General features: G+C 45.3%; 2 protein-coding genes and 1 pseudogene across 2 annotated transcripts; 1 reads left to right on the top strand and 2 right to left on the bottom strand.

Annotated features, from left to right (window-relative positions):
• Positions 1–1149: 1149 nt before the first annotated feature.
• On the bottom strand, positions 1150–1995 carry LOC148787451 (uncharacterized). Its single transcript, XM_088882365.1, has 2 exons — positions 1630–1995; positions 1150–1497 (listed from the first exon to the last, which is right to left on the bottom strand). Exons 1-2 carry the CDS (start codon positions 1993–1995, stop codon positions 1150–1152), a joined length of 714 nt encoding a protein of 237 aa, XP_088738491.1.
• Positions 1996–3221: 1226 nt separating this feature from the next.
• On the bottom strand, positions 3222–3779 carry LOC105165928 (uncharacterized). Its single transcript, XM_011085081.1, has one exon. It carries the CDS (start codon positions 3777–3779, stop codon positions 3222–3224), a length of 558 nt encoding a protein of 185 aa, XP_011083383.1.
• Positions 3780–4928: 1149 nt separating this feature from the next.
• On the top strand, positions 4929–5734 carry LOC105165927 (putative MO25-like protein At5g47540 pseudogene; annotated as a pseudogene).
• The last annotated feature ends 17379 nt before the right edge of the window (positions 5735–23113 follow it).

The following is a 23113-nucleotide window of genomic DNA, read 5'->3' as shown; positions in this document are numbered from 1 at the left end:
CGTCTTTTTTAGATCGCACTTGTTGGATGCCTCTTTTTCAGATGGCATTTAGAGTTCTCATTCCAGAAGTCCAATAAGCTGTAACTAAGGAACATAAAAAGAAAACGTACACAATTTTTGAGCCAGTGCATTGAATAACAGGACTTTTAGAGTTTCACAAGCATAACAATCGTACATGATCGGCCTTTTTCAGGCACCAAGACAAGAACTATTGGCCTTCCTATCCTTTCTAATCTCTATCACTCTGTACCGGCCTTCCCAAGAGGGATTGAGCTTACCCACGTGTTTCGGCGCTTCTACCTTTTTGAGCACTAGGTCGCCTACTTGCAGCTGCGTCGGTCGGATCTTTCGATCATGGTTTTTCATCATCAACCCCTTGCAAAATCCTGGTGTACGTGACATCCCTTTTCTCTTCGACCACAGTAAGGTCAAAACTTCGCTCTTTCTGGTTTGACTCGGGGTCGTACATTGCGACCCGTTAGGACTCTTCACCAATTTCTGCAGGGAATATGGCTTCAGTATCATAAACTAAATAAAACGGGGTCTCACCTGTTGCTGTGCGAGGTGTAGTGCGATAAGCCCACAGAACTCTCGGCAACTCTTTGACCCAAGACGCCTTGCTCTCAAGACGCATCTTTAAATGTTGCAAGATACTTCCGTTTGCCCATTCACCTATGGGTTCACAACCGCCGTGAAATGTTGTGCGATCTTAAGCTCCTCACACCATTCGGTGGTCTTTCTGCCTTGAAATTGCGTTCCATTATCAGAAATTAAGATTTTAGGGACGCCAAACCTGCATATGATGTTCTTCCATATGAAATTGATGACTTCTTTTCCTGAAATTTTGGCCACAGCTTCTGCTTCAACCCATTTGGATAAATACTCCACTGCAACAATGGTGAATCTCTTTTACGCCTGCGCAATAAGGAATGGTCCCATTATGTCTATTCCCCACTGGTCGAAAGGGCATGCTATTTTGATCGGCTTGATGGGGGTCACCTGTTGGTGTATCAAGAACGCATATCTCTGACAGCTCTCACATTTCTTCACCAGGTCCTTCTTGTCTTCTACCATTGTAGGTCAGAAATATCCTTGTCATATGACTTTTTGTGCTAGCGATCTCACACCTGAATGGTTCTCGCAGCTTCCCTAATGGATTTCACGCATCACGTAATCAGCTCTTTTCTTATCCAAGCATTTCAAAAGAGGGCCCTCAACTATTCGCTTATATAACTGACCAGATATTAAGGTGAATCGTGCAGTTCGAAATTTCACTCTCTTCGATGCAACTGGATCAGAAGACAAGATGTCGTCCTCCAGGTACTTAATGATTTCATCTTTCCACGATTCGACCTCCGAGACCATTTGCACCTCCCCTTTATCCAAGATGGTTGATCGTTCTCGTACTAAGGCAGTTATTTTGCGATCTTTGATCCCTGACATTGTTGCTCCGAATTTAGAGAACGCGTCTGTTTTATCGTTTTCTGTCCTGGGCACCTGCAAGATAGAACACTTATTAAACTTACCCATCTATCTCTTGACAATTTCTCGATATGATGTTATCGTCTTTTCTCTCGTCTCATAGGTCCCTTCGATTTGTAATGCAATCAATTGGGAGTCCGTAAAAACTTCTAAATCTCTGGATCCGGCTTCGTAGGCAAGCTCCAACCGCAAAATAAGTGCTTCATACTCGGCTTCATTATTGGTGACCGGGAAAGATAGAAGGGCCGCTACTTCGATCTCCACTTCCTTCGGCCCTTGGATCAATATGCCCGCTCCTCTATTACTAGCATTCGATGATCCGTCCACATGCAGCATCCATTTGCAACTATGTCCCTCAACAGCCTGGGGTAGTCCGAGATCACTGGATAACTCTGTCATAAAGTTCGCTAGAACTTGAGCCTTCTGTGTGACCCTGGGTTGATAATCAATATCATACTGTCCCAATTTGACGGCCCACTTGATCATCCTCCCAGAAGCTTCAGGTTGCGACATCACGTGTTTTAAAGGATGATTCGTCAGTACCACCACTTTATGCGATTGAAAAGGGTCGCAATTTTTGAGCTGTGACAACCAAGGTGAGTGCTAGTTTCTCCATCTCCAAATACCTTGACTTTGCATCCTGAAGCATCTTGCTAACGTAGTATACCGGATTTTGGCTTCCTCTTTCGTCCCGCACTAACACGGAGCTGACTGCGTTTTCTGACACAGCTAAGTACAAAAATAGCATTTCTTCTTCTTTCGGGTTAGCCAGCAAGAGGGGTTTTGTCAGATACTCTTTCAATTCTTATAGTGCCCTCTCACTCTCTTCGCTCCATTCGAAGTTCTTGGTCTTCCTCAGAACTTTAAAGAAAGGGAGGCGATCTTACCTGTTAACTTCTGTACTTTCTTGACCGTGGTTGGCAATCACAAGCTCATGATGGCCTGAATTTTCTCTGGGTTAGCTACAATCCCTCGTTTGCTGACCATGTACCCCAAGAATTTTCCTCCCCCTACTCCAAAGGTACATTTATCCGGATTCAGCTTCCTCCCGTACGATCTCATTATGCTAAACGCTTGTTCGAGGTGCTCGAGATGATCTTGCTACCTCTTGCTGTTGATCAGCATATCATCAACGTAGACTTCCATGGTTTTTCATATCAGATCGCCGAACAACTTGTTCACCAGCAGCTGGTAGGTCACACCTGCATTCTTTAGACCAAAAGGCATCATGCTATAACAATAAATCCCTTTGTCCGTAATGAATGAGGTCTTATCTCTGTCTTCTTTGGCCATGTAAATCTGATGGTATCCGTGGTAGACATCCATCATTGAGAACGTTTCAAACCCAGCTGTTGAGTCCACCATGACATTGATCTGTGGCAAGGGGTAGGGATCTTTGGGGCAAGCCTTGTTCAGATCGATAAAGTCCACACACATCCGCCATTTCCCCGAGGCTTTGGGGACCAGCACCACATTAGAAAGCCAATCAGTATATTGAATTTCATATACGTACCTGGCTTTGAGCAACTTGTCCACTTCCTGCTTTATGATCTCATTCTTATCGCTCCCAAACGACCTCTTCTTCTATTGTACCGGTCGCACAACAGGGTCGACGTTCAGCCTATGCACGATTACTTCAGGGTTGATACCTGTAAAATCAAATGGGCTCCAAGCAAACATATCCACATGTCTTCTCAAAAATTCGATCATGGCCATCTCCTTATCTCCCATGTTCGCTCCTACCTTGGTCGTTTTTCCTTGCTCGTCTTGTACGAGCTGCACAGTCTTGTATTTGTCATAGGTTTCATATGCTCAGTTTCGTATGGTCGAGGTTCAGCATCCTCTCCGACTTTCCTTTTCTTCTGACCTGACTCCCTCTTCAGCCACAACTTATAACACTTCCTAGCCTCTTTCTGGTTGCAAGCCACTTCTCCTATTCCATTCTCCGTAGGGAACTTTATCTTCATATGATACGTGGAGATGACTGCTCGAAATAAGTTTAGGCCCGGTCTGCCGAGAATTACGTTGTAAGCAAATGGAGTATCGACCACCAAGAACTTCACCATCAAAGTTTTGCATTTAGGTTCTTCATCCATGGATACCGGCAGTCCAATCACGCCCAGTGACGCCACTTCACTTCCACCGAATCCGATGAGTGGAGTTTTCACCGGCTCCAGTCGAGCATTTTCCAACCCCATCTTATCAACGACACTTTTGAATATTATATCCGCCGAGCTTCCACTGTCGACTAGTACTTTGTGGACAGTGAAATTTGCAATGTCCAGATTGATGACCATCGGGTCATTCATTGCTCCACTGTCCACTGGTGAACCATTCTTGCGCTTTCCCCGTAAGGGTAGTGGCGAACAGTTTTGCCATTATGGGACCCAGCTGTCCATATAAGTTCATCACCATTTCGAACGCAACGACATGCTCATGAGGATCTTTCGTTCCGTCATACCTTCGCAAGTCAGGCACTCTGAATCCCGGTTCCACCACCTGTACCAATATATCGTTACTGAACGGGGAATTTTGGTTATGAGCAACGATCTCCCCTCGCTTTTTTAACTCGTCAATTTGCTTGCCCAGGAGTTGTATTTGCTTTCCTAGGCTTTCTACCTCTACTCGGGATAGAACTGGCTCTCTTGCTTTGGTGCGAGCCTGACTGCTTGAACGTGCTTCAGAAATCTGTCTTTTGCTTCGGTATTCCTGTTCGCTCCGTTCTCTGGATTCTCTCTGGGCCTATTCTCGAACAGCTGTCTCCTCGTGGTCTCCTTTTCTACCGGGATTGTCGTCCTCCTCTCGTACTCTACTATGGCATTTTTGCTCGCTTCTTCGATCATTCGCTGTAATTCGTCCTTGGTCAAATGTACCATCGATCCTTCCCCCTCCCTAGGTGTTTCCTCCTCTCCAGCGTTTCTCCTCGAGGAACCTTGCATGTCACTGGCGATTCTCAGGCGTTTCCCACAGACAGCGCCAACTGATCCTGGTCGAAAACGGCGATCTGCATGAGCGACCTCACGACAGCTGGCCAAATCCACCAAGATCGAGTGTTGGGTCCCTGAGAATAGACAAGCAAAGTGAGCTCGTCGGGTACCTCCTCGATAACGACCCCCCAACGCTCAGGTTAGGTTGATCGAGGCAAATGTGTGCGATTAAAGATGCGGATCGAATGGAATTAGTATTAATTACCTCGTAATTTGGCATCTCGGGGTATTTATATGGCATAGCCGGGTACTGTTGAACATGCCACGTGGCTTCATCCGGCTAGCTCACGCCCATGATCGGACGGCTGGCGTTGCCTATGTCTTCAGAAGGGTTATTCAGGTCCGGGTCAGGTTGAACCTGACCCTGTCGACGGAAAGACGCGGATCCTGATCAAAAGAACTAAAAGGCTTCTCATTATAGATATTTTAGGTATATTCATTATATCCCTATCAAACATAGATCTCATGGATATCTTGGTAGCAGGTTACGAGAATACTGATCTTGCATTACACTATAGTGCAATGTTAAGGGAATGCATATGCCACCAAAGTGTCGCGAGGTACGTTTTTGAATCAGAGCATATGAAGAAATTTTTTGATTATATACAACTCCCGAATTTTGACATTGCTTCAGATGCTCCTGCCACTTTCAAGGAACTATTTAATAGGCACAAGTCAACTGTAGCTGAATTTCTTTCCAAAAATTATGATTTGTTCTTTGCAGAGTATAACTCGAAGTTGCTTGAATCTACTAACTACATCACCAGAAGGTAAGCTGTCAAGCTGTTGGGAGATATCTTGTTGGATCGTTCAAATTCACCTATAATGACTCGATATGTTTGCTCGAGGAACAACTTGAGGATCCTCATGAATCTTCTTAGAGAGTCGAGCAAGAGTATTCAGATCGAAGCATTTCATGTTTTTAAGTTATTTACTGCTAATCAGCATAAGCCCTCGGACATTGTTGGTATCCTTGTGACGAATAGAATCAAGCTTATACGCCTCTTTGCTGATTTTAAGACAAACAAAGAGGATGAACAGTTTGAGGCAGATAAAGCTCAAGTCGTTAAAGAAATTGCCGCACTTGAGCCCAAAGAATGGCCATGAGTTCAGCTCTAATTTAGTTCATCTGCTGTCATGGCAGTGTTGTATCAGTAAATACTAGTTTGTGCTTCCCTTTTTCCTATATATATTTGTTAATTAATACATCTTTAGCCCGATATTATGAACACGAATGGGGAAAGTGTTGGTCTCAATTTCATTTTCATCTCTTATTTATCCCATAAAAAATAAACCCCTAAACCCTAAACCCTAAACCAAAACCATTGTGCACTTGGCCAAATTCTCTCAACTTCTCACTATAAGTGTATGAGATTTAACACACTACCCACCACCACCAAACCACCACTCTTTCAGCCTCACCACCACCACCAACAGATAGCCCACCTCCTCCTCCACGCGGCGTCGCCGGCTGGCCGCCGAAAATTTCGACGGGCGCGTAGCTTCACACGTGCACCACCATTGGATGCGCCTTTTGAAGACCGTCACAACCATGCTGGTCGTGCAGTGAACGGACGCCGGACGCACCCTCCAAAGTCCTCTGAATCACGCCGTTTTCACCCCCCTTTTTGCCGGCGAATTCTCTCTAAAAATCCAGCCATTTCCAAGCGAGTTACCGGGCGTGCTTTACACCGTTGGAATCACCTCGATGAGTACTACAATTCCCCTCAAACAGTTTGAGGTTTCATGCACGCACGACGATGGGCTAACTCCTCAACCGTCGCTCCCTTCCACCGTCGCTTCGCCGCCGTCACGACGACCCACGATCGCGTACCACCACGATTGGAATCCTCTCCTCAAGCGAGTCAATTGGGACCAGTTTCGTCAAGTTTCATCACTTGTGTGCCGAGATCTTGCAATTCTCCCGTTCGTGTGATCATCGTCGTCCGTTGTTGGTTCACTGGCGGAGCCACACCATTGCAGTCGCCTCGTCATGGCGAAGGTTCCCATCTGCCCAAAAATCAATATCGAAGCTCCGGCAACCGGCACCAGTGAGCCTTTGTTGACCGAATTGACTCGGTCAACTCACTAAGTCAACCCACCTTTGATAGAGTTGACCCGGTCAACTCCGTCAATGAACAGTTTCAGCAGCCGCCTTCCTCGATTCCGATGCCGAACCTTTCAAAGAAAACATTCACTGACGTTGTTGCCCCATCTCGGGCCTCAAAAACTGCAAATACGGCATCCCACAAATATATTCTTGCGGGTTCACCACCGCCAGCTATCGGTACAATTTTGAGTGGCAAGAGAGGTCCAACACTGCTGTTCGCAGATGCCGAGACCGAAGTTCTTGCAACTCCATTTAGATTTGCCCTCGTTGGCAAATTTTCGCATGGAGCACCCTCGTACAACATTCTGCACAAACTGATCGTTGGAACTAGCATCAAAAATAAATTCACTGTTAGTATGTTGAACAACAAAAATGTCTTAATTTCCCTATCCTGTGAAGCAGACTATTCTCGCATGTGGCTTCGGCGTATTTGGTTTATTCAGGTGTACCCAATGCGCGTCTTCAAGTGGACTCCTACTTTCAAGCCGTCATAGGAGTCATCAATTATTCCGGTTTGGGTTAGTTTCCTGGAGCTGCCAGAACATTTGTCTGCAAGGAACTCCTACTCACGGTGGCTAGCATGATCAGAACCCCTTTACAGATTGACGACGCTATACTCAATCAGTCCAAGCTCTCCAAGGCACGGGCATGCATTGAATTGGACCTCCTCAAACCACACCTTGAAAAGTTTCAAATTCAGATTTGTGGGGCCACTATTTTACAGCGTATTGATTACGAACAAATCCCACACTACTGCTCCTTAGGCAAACATGTTGGGCATCATGACTCAGAATGTTATTCGAAAGGCAATGCTCCCAAGTCACCTCCCGGGAAGCCAAGGAAGAGGGTTGTTGTGGAAGTGGAGCGGGCAAAGCAGTTGTATAGGAAATTGGTGAGAGTTCAAAGACAATGGACCAGCCAAAGCAGCTACAATCTGCAAAGGACACTAGGTACGACACTGAGCACCAAACTGAAACTATAACTTGCGTGAATGAAAATTTTGTTCCTGTTGATGAAGTTAATATTCCCTATGAGGTTGGAAAAATCGGTGATTTGCCTGCCGATAATCTTATTGTTGGTGCTGTGGAACATATTGTGGAGACTGATTTGCCTGCCGATAATTTTGTTGTTGGTGCTGTGTATTTTCCTATCAGGGGGGTGGAAATCCAAACGAGGAAGAAATAGATTAACCTTCAACAGGCCTTTAAACTCTTCAAAAGTTTGAAATATTTTGGAGTGGTTGCTCGACAACTGAGGGTTTGGGATGACACCGATGAATCAGAAGGGGAAGACGATGATGTCAATCCGGTTAGCCCACACACGTTGAAGATTTAGGATCAAATTTGCTCGCTCAACCGTAATCCGGCTGATTCAGAGGAAGGAGAGTAGTTGCTTGTTCCCTCTCCAACCCTGCCAGAAAAAAAACAGACGTCATATCAGGCAATTTTGATGTTGTGCCATTGCAACCGCTTAGTTCCTTTAAACTTTTTATTGTTTCACAATATAAAGGAGTAGTACAATACCGATTCGATCCGAGCTCTTGGAATTGGAATAAGTTCGGCAGCGGATCACGAAATCTTGGTGATCTTCTCTATCTAATGAACGGGGAGTCTGCTTTAAAATCGTCCGCCCTACACCCACCCCAGAGTATATGCTTCAACAGGAATCACACAAGGGTAGATTAGAAACCTCTGGTAAAATGCCCGCCCGTCACCCAGCGGATAAAGTACATTACATAGTCCAGGGATTGGCGACTTACCCATTCAGTGACTTTGGCACTGGACGTTCCCAAAACGGATCGGGTCGGGTCAATTCAATAATAGACGTCTGTTGGCATTCCACCCTTCCTTCTCCTTTCAGGGCCTATCCGAAAGAGAATCCAGTACTTCTTGGTCGTGAATATCTGAACTGGTTGTTCGCTGTTCAAGAATTCTTGTTTGGGCAGTTCATACCATCCATACATAGTGTTTTGATCTAAGATTTCAATTCTTCCGTGTTTCAGCAGTAACATATTGTTCCATGGAGCTAAGGTCCAAAATATGGAAGAAAGAAGCGTTTCCACCACTTTATGCTTTCTTGCTGTTTTTGTAATGCTTTCTGTTGTTACTTTTTAATGAAAATGGGATGGGGAGCCTGATAAGCCTCCCCTACCTTCGGGTGTTTTGACCAAAGAAAAAAAAATCCTAAACCCTACACCCTACACCCTAAAACCTAAATCCCTAAAACCCTAACTCCTAAACCCTAATCCCAAAACCCTAAACCAAACCCCAAACCCCAAACCCTAAAACCTAAATTCCTAAAACCCTAAACCCCTAAAACCCTAACCCCTAAACCCTAAACCCAAAATCCCAAACCCTAAACCCTTAACCCTAAACCCTGAACCCTAAACTTGAAACCCGAAACCCCAAGCCCCAAACCCCAAACCCCAAACCCTAAACCCTAAACACTGGACCGTCCAACTCTTTGGGCTGCACCACCTGATTGTATACTTGTTGGACTGTGCATTGCAAGTGGGCTGCGCTCACACTGGGCCGCATGCATTCTGGACGGAGGAGGCAGACTGGCTTCACTGGGCTGCACTGCTACTGGACTGTGATACTAGGCTAAACCAAGCACTGCTGCATTGGGCTCTTTCTAGACCACCTCGCAGGCTACCTCTGCGGGAGCTTAAAACCGGGCCTCCAATCCAATTGGGCAATTTGACATTGAAATTTCATTTTGCAGCTGCCAAGATTTTTGGGCTTCTTTTTGTATAGCCCAAACACTATTTTTGGGGTTCTTTCTTGATATTTTTTGTGGGTTTGAATTTTATGTACAAAACGTTAAGTACATTTTTATTGTTATCTAGAAGGGATGGGGATCCTGACAATTCCCCTATTTCTTAAAAAAAAAAAAACCCTGGACACACACTTGAGCTTCCACCACCCACCACCACCAAACCACCACTCTTTCAGCCTCACCACCACCACCAATAGACAGCTTGACACCACCTCCATCGCGGCGGTGCCGCCACCAGTTGTTAGTCGGAATTTCTCACCGGTGCATCTTAGGACACAGCCACCACCGTCAGACTCGTCTCGTAGAGCTTTGTTCAACCATGGTGCGCGTCGCTTGAATCTCCGCCGGACGTGCCGGCACCGGCCGATTGAAAATTGCAGATTTCGCCTCAAAAGTCGCCGAAAACTTCTCTCTATGTTTTCGGTGCCGTCCCGGCAAGTTGCCAGCCAAGATCTACACCATTTGAACCGCCTTGTTGAGTAGAACATTTTTCCTCAATCAATTTTGTGATTGGACGACGATTACGAATGGACTTTTGAATCAACTGCCACGGACAAATCGCGTCGATTCGCTGGCTACAGGAAGACCCACGATCGAGGACTGGTACCATTAGACTCGCCTGCTCATTGCGGTTCTAATGAGACCTGTTTCATCAATTTTCATCAACCGAGAGCAAACATCCGTCCATTTGAAGCTCACGATTGCCGTCCACCATGAACCCACGGTCCGCCGTCACACCGTCCCATGATCGTGGATAGGTACCGTCAGACTCGTCTACTCATTGCGGTTCTAATGGTACCAGTTTCATGAATTTTCATCAACTAGGCACAAAGTTATGTCCATTTGAAGCTGACGGTCGTTGTCCGCCGTGAACCCACACTCCGCAGCCGATTTCTCCGCTGTCATGCCACCACAAGATCGCAGACCACCACCGTTCACTTCCCCTCTTCATTGTGAGTCGTTTGAGACCAGTCCCATCAAATTTCATCAACTGTGTGAAGAGATCTCCCCATTTTCACATTCACGGCGTCGCACCTCCATTTTGCCGCCGTCCGACGGCCGTTCGCTGCTAGAGAAACACCACTGGAACCGCCTCTTCTTGGCACAGCTTCCTGTCTGGTAAGTTTTCGCCATCGGAGACTCTGAAAAGACGACTACAGCAATGACTAAAATGGGCTCTTCCACCGTTGATCGGGTTGACTCTGGTTTGACCGAGTTGACTCGGTCAACTCAGCCGGTCAGCGTGCAAAAACAGCAACCATCTCAGTATCCAACACAGAAACCTCCGGAAAGAACATTTGCTGAAGTTGTTGCTCCTTCACAAACCTCAAAAACCGCCCAAAAGGCGTCTCACAAATATTTTCTAGCAGACTTGCCACCGCCCTCTGTCGGTGCAGTCTTCACTGACGAGAAGAGTCCTACATTGGTGTTCACAGATGCGGAGACTGAAGCCCTTGCAACTCCCTTCCGATTGGCACTTGTTGGGAAACTTTCGCATGAAAAACCGCAATATCGACACTTGCATCGCCTCATTGCCGAACTTGTAGTCAAAGGTGCATTTTTAGCGTCAGTATGATCAATGCCAAACATGTGCTTATTTGTCTCTCCAACGAATCTGATTTCTCTTATCTGTGGCTAAGAAGAATTTGGCACATTCAAGGATTTCCAATGCGGGTATTCAAATGGACACCGACATTCACACCAGCTCAAGAATCCTCTATTATTCCGGTTTGGGTATGTTTTCCTGAACTTCCAGCTCATTTGTTTCATAAGAATGCCCTATTTGCGGTCGCAAACATGATAGGAACACCACTTCAAATCGATGACTGCACTTTCAATCAGTCTAAGCTCTCTAAAGCTAGAGTTGGCATTGAGATTGACCTTACAAAGCCGCTCGTGGAGGTCTTTAACGTACAGATCAATGGAATCACAATTCATCAGAAAGTGGAATATGAGCAAGTTCCAAAACACTACAACCTTTGCAAACATGTCGGCCACGACAGCTTGGACCGCTACACAATGGGCAATGCCCCCCGCCCCCCTCCAAGGGCCAAGCAATTGAAAGGAAAGGAGAAAATGGCAACAGAGGAACAGCCGGTGCCTGAGACAGCTAAGGCATTTGAGAGAGGTGAATGCTCTATGTCTATTCCAACAAGCAGGTACTCTACTAACCACTTTAATGTTGAAGATTTAGGATCAAGTTTGCTCGCTCAACCGTAATCCGGCTGATTAAGAGGAAGGAGAGTAGTTCCTTGTTCCCTCTCCAACCCCGCTAGAAAAAAACAGACGCCGTATCAGGCAATTTCGATGCTGTGTCATTGCAACCGCTTAGTTCCTTTAAACTTTTTATTGTTTCACGTAAAGGAGCAGTACTCCTCCCTTTATGTTTTCTTGTGTTTTTTGTAATACTTTCTGTTGGTACTTATTAATGAAGATGGGATGGGGACCCCGATAAACCTCCCCCACCTTCGGGTGTTTTGACCAAAGAAAAAAAAATCCTAAATTGTACACCCTACACCCTAAACCCTAAACCCAAACCCGTAAAACCTAAATCCCTAAACCCCTAAAACCCAAACTCCTAAACCCTAAACCCTGAACCCTAAACCCAAAACCCTAAACCAAACCCCAAACCCCAAACCCTAAAACCTAAATTCCTAAAACCCTAAACCCCTAAAACCCTAACCCCAAACCCGAAATCCTAAAGCCTAAACCCAAAACCCCAAAACCTAAACCCTAAACCCTAAGTCCAAATAATGTTAGGACAATTATTCTATTTGTATGATCTGTCCAATTCCATACTCTTATGTATCCCTGAGTATTTTTCAACCAAATGATACTTGAAGGGCCAAAAAAAAAACAAAAAAAAAACCTAAACTCTAAACCTAAACCCTAAACCCTGAACCCTAATCCCGGAACCCAAAACCCCAAGCCCCAAACCCCAAACCCCAAACACCAAACCCCAAACCCCAAACCCTAAACCCTGGAGACACACTTGAGCTTCGACCACCCACCACCACCAAACCACCACTTTTTCAGCCTCACCACCACCACCAACAGACAGCTCGACACCGCCTCCATTGCGGCGGTGCCCCCGTGCCTCCACCAGTTGCCAGTCGGAATTTCTCACCGGCGCGTCTCAGGACACAGCCACCACCATCAGACTCGTCACGTCGAGCTATGTCCAACCATGGTGCACGTCGCTTGAATCTCCGTCGGACGCTCCGGCACCGGCCGTTTGAAAATTGCAGATTTCGCCTCAAAAGTCGCCGAAAACTTCACTCTAAGTTTTCGACGCCGTCCCGGCAAGTTGCCAGCCAAGATCTACACCATTTGAACCGCCTTGTTGTGTAGAATATTTCCCCTCAATCAATTTCGTGATTGGACCACGATTACGAATGGGCTTTTGAATCGACTGCCATGGACAAATCGCGTCGATTCGCTGGCTACAGGACGACCCACGATCGAGGACTGGTACCGTTAGACTTGCCTGCTCATTGCGGTTCTAATGAGACCTGTTTCATCAATTTTCATCAACTGAGAGCAAAGATCCGTCCATTTGAAGCTCACGATTGTCGTCCGTCCTTAACCCACGGTCTGCCGTCACACCGTCCCACGATCGTGGATAGGTACCGTTAGACTCGTCTGCTCATTGCGGTTCTAATGGTACCAGTTTCATGAATTTCCATCAACTAAGCGCAAAGTTATGTCCATTTGAAGCTGTCGATCGTTGTCCGCCGTGAACCCACACTCTGTAGCCGATTTCTCCACTTTCACGCCACCACACGACTGCGGACCACTACCGTTCACTTCCCCTCTTCATTGTGAGTCGTTTGAGACTAGCCCAATCGAATTTCATGAACTGTGTGAAGAGATCTCCTCATTTTCGCATTCGCGGCGTCGCACCTCCGTTTTGCCGCCGTCCGACGGCCTTTCGCTGCCGGAGAAACACCATTGGAACTGCCTCTTCTTGGCATAGCTTCCTGTCTGGTCAGTTTTCACCATCGGAGACTCTGAAAAGACGGCCACAGCAACGACTGAAATGGGCTCTTCCATCGTTGATTGGGTTGACTCTGGTTGACTCTGGTTTGACCGAGTTGACTCGATCAACTCAGCCGGTCAGCGTGCAAAAACAACAACCATCTCAGTATCCGACACAGAAACCTTCTGAAAGGACGTTTGCTGAAGTTGTTCCTCCTTCACAAGCCTCAAAAACCGCACAAAAGGCATCTCACAAATATTTTCTGGCAGACTCGCCACCGCCCTCTGTCGGTGCAGTCTTCACTGACGAGAAGGGTCCTATATTGGTGTTCACAGATGCGGAGACCGAATCCCTTGCAGCTCCCTTCCGATTGGCACTTGTCACAATATCGACACTTGCATTGCCTCATTGCCGAACTTGGAGTCAAAGGTGCGTTTACCGTCAGTATGATCAATGCCAAACATGTGCTTATTTGTCTCTCCAACGAATCTGATTTTTCTTATCTGTGGCTGAGAAGAATTTGGCATATTCAAGGATTTCCAATGCGGGTATTCAAATGGACACCGACATTCACAACGGCTCAAGAATCCTCTACTATTCCGATTTGGGTATGTTTTTCTGAACTTCTAGCTCATTTATTTCATAAGAATGCCCTATTTGCGGTCGCAAACATGATAGGAACACCACTTCAAATCGATGTCTGCACTTTCAATCAGTCTAACCTCTCTAAAGCTAGAGTTGGCATTGAGATTGACCTTACAAAGCCGCTCGTGGAGGTCTTTAACCTACAGATCAATTGAGTCACAATTCATCAGAAAGTGGAATATGAGCAAGTTCAAAAACACTGCAACCTTTGCAAACATGTCGGCCACGACAGCTTGGAGCGCTACACAATGGGCAATGCCCCCCTCCCCCCTCCAAGGGCCAATCAATCGAAAGGAAAGGAGAAAATGGCAACAGAGGAACAACCGGTGCCTGAGACAGCTAAGGCATTTGAGAGAGGTGAATGCTCCAAGTCTGTCCCAACAAGCAGGTACTCTACTAACCACTTTAATGATAATGTTGATAGTGGTAAACATGGTAACGACAATGTTGAAATCAAGACATCGGATGATAATTGTAGTTCAAAAGTGGAGACTGATTTGCATGTTGAAGATAATATCTGCACTGCACACGATGATAACCATGATATTGAAAATATTGCTAAGTGTGATGAAATGGATGAATCCATTCCTGATGTTTGCTGCGACTCCAATAACCCTGTTGTTTGTGATAAGTATTTTCCTACTGGGGGCATGGAAATGCAGTCAGTTGACAAAATAAGATTGGAAGGCCAAAGGAGGAAAAACCAGATCAAACTCTTCAAAATTTTGTCACATTTTGGAGTGGTCGCTGGAGAATTGAAGGCTTGGGACGATACTGATGAATCACAGGGAGAGGATGATGTCACTCCGGTTAGCCCACACCCGATTAAAATTTGGGATCCGGTATGCCACCTGAACCGCAACCCGCTTGACACAGAGGAAGGAGAGCATTTCCATCAGAAGTACCAAAAAAAAAAAAACACTTGTTTTCATGTGGCAATGTAAAGGAGTAGTACTCCTCCTTTTGTATTTCATTGTTTTATTCTGTAATGCTACCTGTTGTTCTTTTTAAATGAAGATGGGACGGGGACCCCAAAAAGCCTACCCCAGCCTCGGGTGCTTTTATTAAAAAAAAAAGAAAAAAAAGACCCTAAACCTAAAATTCTACCACCAAACCACTCATTGTTCAGCCAAACCACCTCCACCAGCAGACTGCCCGCTGCCGGCTCCACCGCAGCTCCGACGCCAGAAAATTTTTCCGGCGAGTGACTGAACACGCGCACCATAGACCGACTCCTATTCCCAACCACGGCATGCGTGTCCCCAGAAACGTCCTAACGCGCCGCCAATCGCCACCCAAAATCTCGGAAATCTCCCCCAAATTGCACCAGTTCCGCCGCGACCTTCTCTTTAGAAATTCGCCGCCGTCACTGAAAATTGTTGGCCACCACATACACCGTTTGATTCCTTTCTCCATGGCGAACAAAAGCCCTCTCAGAATTTCAAATTTCGGCAACCACATCGATTGGGCTTTTAAATTGAACGGCAAAGTCCTTTCCCGTCAATTCTCTGGCGATCAGACGAACCACGGTCGCGGACCACTATGGGTTGATTCATCTCGTTCTTGTGATTCTAAAGAGACCAATTTCTTCCATTTTCATCAAGTCGGTGCTTAAATTGACGCGTTCGTAGTTCTCCGCTTGTTTCCCTTCGCAGCCAGCTTCTCTCCATCGTTTCTCCGCCAAACGATAGCCATTGGAGCGCGGAGAACCACCGTCGTGATCGTCATCACATGGAGAACACATCCATCGGTTTAGATTTGGGCAATGCTCCGACAAGAGTGATGGCCCCTAACTCGGTTGACTTTCCTACACTCAAAGCTACAATGGACCAAGTCAACTCCTCTGAATCTACCCACTGGTCGGACCAGAAATTCCCCACCGTTGCTGAAGCACAACCAACCCCACCACCCTCCAAATCATTCGCTGAAGCACTGTCAAATCCTTCGTTACACCGCACCCGTGCTTCTAATGTGTCGGACCTCCAAAAATTTTTTCTTGCCAATTCAAAACCAGTTGATGTTGGCAAACAGGCCACACTTGATGGGCGACAGACCCTCATCTTTTCTGATATGGAAACACTCTCTTTTGCAGCAGCTTATAGATTTGCCCTTGTCGGTAAATTCTCACATAGAGCACCGCAATGTCTTCACCGACTGGTGGCTGGGCTTGGAATCCAAGAAGCTTTTACGGTCAGTATGATCAATGCTAAACATGTTCTCATATCCATGTCGAATGAAAGGGATTTTTCACGTCTCTGGTTGAGATGATTTGGTATATATAAACCGATGCAGGTTTTTAAATGGACCCCTACATTTACTCCAGCTCAAGAATCCTCCGTTGTTCCGATATGGATTAGCTTCCCTGAACTCCCAGCTCACTTATTCGACAAGGACACCCTCTATGCAGTTCCTAGTATGGTTGGAATGCCACTGCAAATTGATGACTTCACTTTCAACCAATCTAAGCTTTCAAAAGCCAAAGTATGCATTGAAATTGATTTGCTTACACCACTTGTTCAGGAATTTGATATCCAGATTAATGGTATTTCGATCGTACAGAAAGTTGAGTATGAACAAGTGCCGAAATACTGTAATTTGTGTAAACATGTCGGCCACCAAGAATCGGAATGCTACTCCAAAGGAAACAACCCGAAACCAGCATCTCGTCGTTGAAATGAGGAGAGGAAGGAATTTATTGCTGCAATGGATGGGAAAGGCAAGGAAAAGAGATGGAAAGAAGCTACCAACACACCTGCCAAACAAACGCTTGATGCAAAGGGGGAAACGAGTAGCAAACGGATGGAGAGAGGCGAATGCTCGTATATCCAGGTACCTCATGTTGAACCCCAATCTTTGGCTATCAACGAGACTAATTTACATGTTGATAATGATGAGATATTAACTGCTGGTAATGATACCATCGATAATATGCATGTGGTTTATGATAGAAATGGATCAAGTCTATGTAATGTGCATGAGTTTTATTTTGAAGTTGAGGAATGTAGAGATGATGATACTGTTGGGCATTGTTAGGGGGTAAAAAAGGAGACTCCCCTCCAATGTGTTGCTCTTATTCCCTTTTCCCCAACCCCTTTGCTATGCTTATTGAGGAGAATGTGGAGCAAGTGCTCGAAACGTATCAACCTGATCAACAACAAGGTAATGATGATCCGGGAATCGCTAGAAATCAACTAGAGACCTATACTTTTAACCAAGATGCTAACGAACATCTCTCACTGCCTGAGAGTTACTACTATTTTTAAAACAAACTCGTTGAAGAAAAGGAAGAGGAATCATCGCATATTGACAGTGATCATTCCAGTGAGGATAAGGACCCAAGCAGACTGGTATCTCCGTCTTCGTCGAGGGAAGATTGTGTGGTGAGAGGAAAGCAGACACGATCAGGATCCAGTGAAAGGAATTTTCAGCCAGCCATCAGTTTCGACTTTGACACACCTAAGGTGCATGAAGTGACTAGAATTCTGACTAGAAGTAGATCAAAACATGTGGTGCCACCAACCCCATCCCGTTACGTATGAAGATCCTCCTTTGGAATATTCGGGGCATAGGAGAAGCCCATAAACAAAAACACGTGCATTGGAATTGTAAGAAACACAAACTGAAAATGCTTGTGATTATTGAGCCAAAGGTGAAACTCGAGGAACAATATTTCTGTAGAAGACTGGGATTTGACAAGGTCATCAGTAATTCCAATTCCAAAATCTGGTGCTTCATGAAAGAAGACCTTGACTGTGAAATCTTGATCTCGCAAGAGCAATTTCTGTACCTTCGTATCTTTTTAGACTTTTCGCCAAATGGAATTTTGTGCACTTGGGTATATGCTAAACACACCAGAGCAGAAAGACGAGAATTGTGAGATGCGCTCAGAAACATCAACGAGGGAAAAGAATCTTGGATCCTTGGTGGTGATTTCAACACTGTTCTGTACTATAGTGAAAGAAAAGAAAGCGCTGCTCCAAAAATTAGAACGATGGAGGACTTTGGATGATGATGGACTGTGGTCTTCAGGATGCGGGATTCGAGGGTTCTGAATTTACTTGGTCTAGGAACAGACTTTGGCAACATCTTGATAGGTTCTTATTCTCTCACACGAGCACCCAAGCATTCCCCCTATCTCGTATTCAGCACCTCACAAGGAACGTTTCGGATCATTACCCGCTCCTTCTCACGGTCAAACAAGAAATAAAGACAGGTCCCACACCCTTCCATTTCCAGAACATGTGGACTAAGCACCACGACTTCAAGCGCTGTGTGACCTCTTCATGGCAACATCCTATCCATGGCCAAGGAATGTTTGCTATCCAACAGAAGCTCCACCAGATTAAAGCGGCTCTGAAATTGTGGAACACCGAAGTTTTGGGAATATTTTTCAAAATATCACGGATGCTGAACAAGGATTCAAGGTAATGGAATAAGCCTACAATGGGGACCCTTCTGATGAGAATCGCATTGCAATGAATAAAGCAACAGCTGAGCTTACATTTGCTTTATCTGTTGAAGAAAGCTACTGGAAACAGAAGGCGGCTTGTAAGTGGCTTGAGGAGGGGGAAAAAAACACAAAGTATTTTCATTCGTTGACTAAGAAAAAGAGAAAACAATAAAAAATCTACAAAATCCAACATAATGGAGCCACACTCACTAAAGCGGAAGATATCAAAGTTTCGGTTGTTGACTACTTCACACAGGCCTTCAGAAGGGATGAGACGGTGAGTGTTGACGACCTGCATTGGGTCCCTAACATTCTCTTGGAGGAGTACCGGCATCATCTTAATGCTAACCCCCACTATTGAAGAAGTGAAAACAACTTTTTTGATATGTGCCCAAATAGTACGGCAGGTCCTGATGGATTCTCGGCACATTTTTTTCAATGTTGTTGGAAAATTATTGATCAAGATCTCTACAACGCTGTGTATTTTCCTATCGGGGGTGGAAATCCAAACGAGGAAGAAACGGAATAACCTTCAATAGGCCTCTAAACTTTTCAAAAGTTTGAAATATTTTGGAGTGTTTGCTCGACAACTGAAGGTTTGGGATGACACTGATAAATCAGAAAGGGAAGACGATGATGTCAATCCGGTTAGCCCACACCCAGTGAAAATTCAGGATCCAGTTTGCTCCCTGAACCGTAATCCGGCTGATACAGGGGAAGAAGAGCAGTTCCTTATTCCCTCTCCAACCTCGCCAGAAAAAAAAAACGTGGCAACAGGCAATTTTGATGTTGTGCCATTGAAACCGCTTAGTTCCTTTAAACTTTATGTTGTATCACAATGTAAGGAGTAGTACTCCTCCTTTTTATGCTTTCTTGCATTTTTTTTTGTCATGTTATTTGTTGTTACTTTTTAATGAAGATGGGATGGGGACCCCGATAAGCCTCCGCCACCTTTGGGTGTTTTGACTAAAAAAAAAATCCCTAAACCCTAAACCCTAAAACCACTAAACCCTAAACCCTAAACCTTAAACCTAATAACCTTAACCCTAATAACCCTAAACCCTAAACCCTAAATTGATCGCTGGAACTGGCATCAAAAACAAAATTCACGGTTAGTATGCTGAATAATAGACATGTCTTAATATCTCTATCTTGTGAAGCAGATTATTCTCGCCTGTGGCTGCGGCGTATTTGCTATACTCAGGGGAACCCAATGCGCGTCTTCAAGTAGACTCCTACTTTCACGCCGTCTCAAGAGTCATCAATTTTACCGATTTGGGTTAGTTTCCCGAAGCTGCCAGCACATTTATTCCTCAAGGAAGTTCTATTCACGGTGGCGAGCATGATTGGAACCCCTCTGCAGATTGACGGCACTACACTCAACCAATCCAAGCTTTCCAAAGCAAGGGCATGCATTGAATTGGACCTTCTCAAAACGCGCCTTGAAGACTTTCAAATTCAGATCTATGGGAAAACTATTGTACAGCGTATTGAATATGAGGATATCCCGCACTATTGCTCTTTGTGCAAACATGTTGGGCACCAAAACCAAATTGCTATTCGAAAGGCGATGCTCCCAAACCACCCCCCCTGGAAGCCAAGCATACGTGTTCGGAAGGTTGTTGTTGAGGTGGAGCAGGGCAAAGCAGCAATATAGGAAATTGGTGAGGGCACAAAGACGATGGACCAGCCAGAGCAGCTACAGTCTGCAAAGAACACCAGGTACCACACTGAACATTGAACTGAAACAATGACTAGCGTGAATGCAAATTTTATTCCTGTTGATGATGTTAATATTACCAGTGAGGTCGAAAAAATGGCGGAGGAAACTATGGAATATATTGTGGAGACTGATTCGCCTGCCAATAATCTTGTTGTTGGTGCTATGTATTTTTCTATTGGGGGGGTGGAAATCCAAACAAGGAAGAAACGGATTAACCTTCAACAAGCCTCTAAACTCTTCAAAAGTTTGAAATATTTTGGAGTGGTAGCTCAACAACTGAAGGTTTGGGATGACACTGATGAAGCAGAGGGGGAAGACGATGATGTCAATCCGATTAGCCCACATCCGGTGAAGATTTGGTATACAGAATGCCCGCTAAACCGTAATCTGGCTGATATAGAGGAATGAGAGCAGTTCCTTGTTCCCTCTCCTACCCTGCCAGAAAAAAACAAACGTCGCAACAGGCAATTTTGACACAGTGCCAAAGCAACCGCTTAGTTCATTTAAGTTTAATGTGGTATCATAATGTAAAGGAGTAGTACTCCTCCCTTTATGCTTTCTTGTGTTCTTTTCTGTAGCGTTATCTGTTGTTACTTTTTAATGAAGATGGGATGGGAACCCCGATAAGCCTCCCCCACCTTTTGGTGTTTTGACTAAAAAAAAAAAAACCCTAAACCCTAAATCGAAGCTTGCATTTTTCTCTCACTTCTCACTAACGAGTTCGTTTTCGTTAGCAGCTTGGTTAAAGGTACAGGTCTGTAGCTGATTTCTAGAGATTTTCTGATTGTCATCACCTTGTTGATCAGGTTGATTTATTTTGAGCACTTGCTCCCCATTCCCGTCAATAAGCAAAGCAAAGGGGTTGGGGGAAAAGGGAATAAGAGCAACACATTGGACGGGAGCCTCCATTGCTACCCCCTCATAATGCCCAACAATATCATCATCTCTCAATTCCTCAACATTAGAATTTAACTCATGCACATTACACAGACTTGATGCATTTCTATCATAAACCACAGGCATATTATCAATGGTATCATTACGAGCAGTTAATATCTCATCATTATCATCATGTAAATTAATACCATTGATAGCAAAAGATTGGGGTTCAGTATTAGTTACCTGTGTATACGAACATTCACCTCTCTCAGTCCGTTTGCTACTCTTTTTTGCCTTTCCATCAAGCGCTTGTTGGGCGGGTGTGTTGGTAGCTTCTTTCCCTTTTTTTTCCTTGCCTTTCCCGTTCGTCGTAGCAGTAGGCTCCTTGCTCTCCTTATTTCGACAACGAGATGCTGGTTTCGGGTTATTCCCTTTGGAGTAGGGTTCCAAGTCCTGGTGGCCAACATGTTTACATAAAGTGCAGTATTTCGGCACTTGTTCATACTCAATTTTTTGTACGATCGAAATACCATTGATCTGGATATCAAATTCCTGAACGAGTGGTGTAAGCAGATCGATTTAAATGCAGACTCTAGCTTTTGAAAGCTTGGACTGGTTGAAAGTGAAGTCATCAATTTGCAGTGGTGTTCCAACCTTACTAGCAACCGCATAAAGAGCATCCTTGTGGAATAAGTGAGCTGGGAGTTCGGGGAAGCTAACCCAGATGGGCACAACAGAAGATTCTTGAGCAGGAGTAAATGTAGGGGTCCATTTGAATACCCGCATCGGATATTCTTGTATGTACCAAATTCGTCTCAACCAGAGACGTGAAAAATCCGTTTCATTCGAAATGGATATGAGAACATGCTTAGCATTGATCATACTAACCGTAAAAGCTCCATGGATTCCAAGCCCAACTACCAGTCGGTGAATTGCGGTGCTCCTTGTGAGAATTTACCCACCAAAGCGAAACGATAGGCTGCTGCAAATGAAAGCATCACAGTATCAGAGAAAATGAGAGTTTGTCGCCCATCAAGGGTTCCTTGCTTGCCAACATTCGCTGGATTCGAGTTGGCTAGAAAAAAGTTTTGGAGGTCTGATGCGGTAGAGGCACGGGTGTGGTGCAAAGAGGGGTTTGAGAGTGCTTCGGCAAATGATTTGGTGGATGGTGAAGGTGCTTGTGTTTCAGCAGGTAGCTTTTTGTCGAACGAGCTAGTTGAATCAGTTAAGTTGACTCGCCCCGGTTGAGTGTTGAGTGGAGGGAAGTCTGTTAAGTTAGGGGCCATCCCATTTGCCGGAGCAATGCCTATTTCTAATCGAATGGTTGTGTTCTCCATGTCACCACGATCACAACGGTGGTTAGCTGAGCAGCAATGGTCGTCCAACGACCGAGAAACGGCGAAAAAACGATGGCAGTGAGCGAAGAATGGATGAGAACTTCCCACCCGTCGATCTCAGCACCAGGCTGATGGAAATTGATGAAATCGGTCTCTTTAGGATTGCAAGAGCAAGGCGAGTTGAACGGAATTGGGCCGCGACCGCCGTTTGTTTTGTCGCCGGTGAATCGACGAGAAAGGTCTAATGTGGTCAAAGCAAAAGCCCAGTCGATTTGTTGATCCGATTACGAAATTGATTGAGGGCTTTTGTTCGTCTTGGAGGGAGGAATCCAACGGTGTATGTGGTGGCCAGCAATTCTCAGTGACGGCGGAGAATTTCTAGAGAGAAGGTGCTGGAGATTGTGGTGCGATTTGGGGGCGATTTTCGAGTTTTTGGTGGCGATTGGCAGTGCGTCAGGATGTTTCTTGGGACACGCGCGCCATGGTTGGGATCTTCGTTCAACGTCGAGTCGGTGTATGGTGCGCGTGTGCAGTGACTCGCAGGCAAATTTTTCCGTCGGGCGGTGCGGCGTCGGTGCCGCGGCGAGCAGTCTGCTGGTGGTGGTGGCTTGGCTGAATAGTGAGTGATTTTGTGGTGGTAGGTGGTGGAATTTTAGTGTGTGAAAATCTCACACATTTTTAGTGAGAAGGAGGAGAAAATGCAATAAGTTGTTTTTGGGGTTTAGAGTTTAGGATTTAGGAAT

This window comes from Sesamum indicum, linkage group LG7, assembly GCF_026168435.1.
Source record: "Sesamum indicum cultivar Baizhima isolate 11 linkage group LG7, ASM2616843v1, whole genome shotgun sequence".
NCBI lineage: Eukaryota > Viridiplantae > Streptophyta > Magnoliopsida > Lamiales > Pedaliaceae > Sesamum > Sesamum indicum.
The sequence above is the reverse complement of the archived record's forward strand: the minus strand, read 5'-3'. Positions and strand labels throughout refer to the sequence as shown.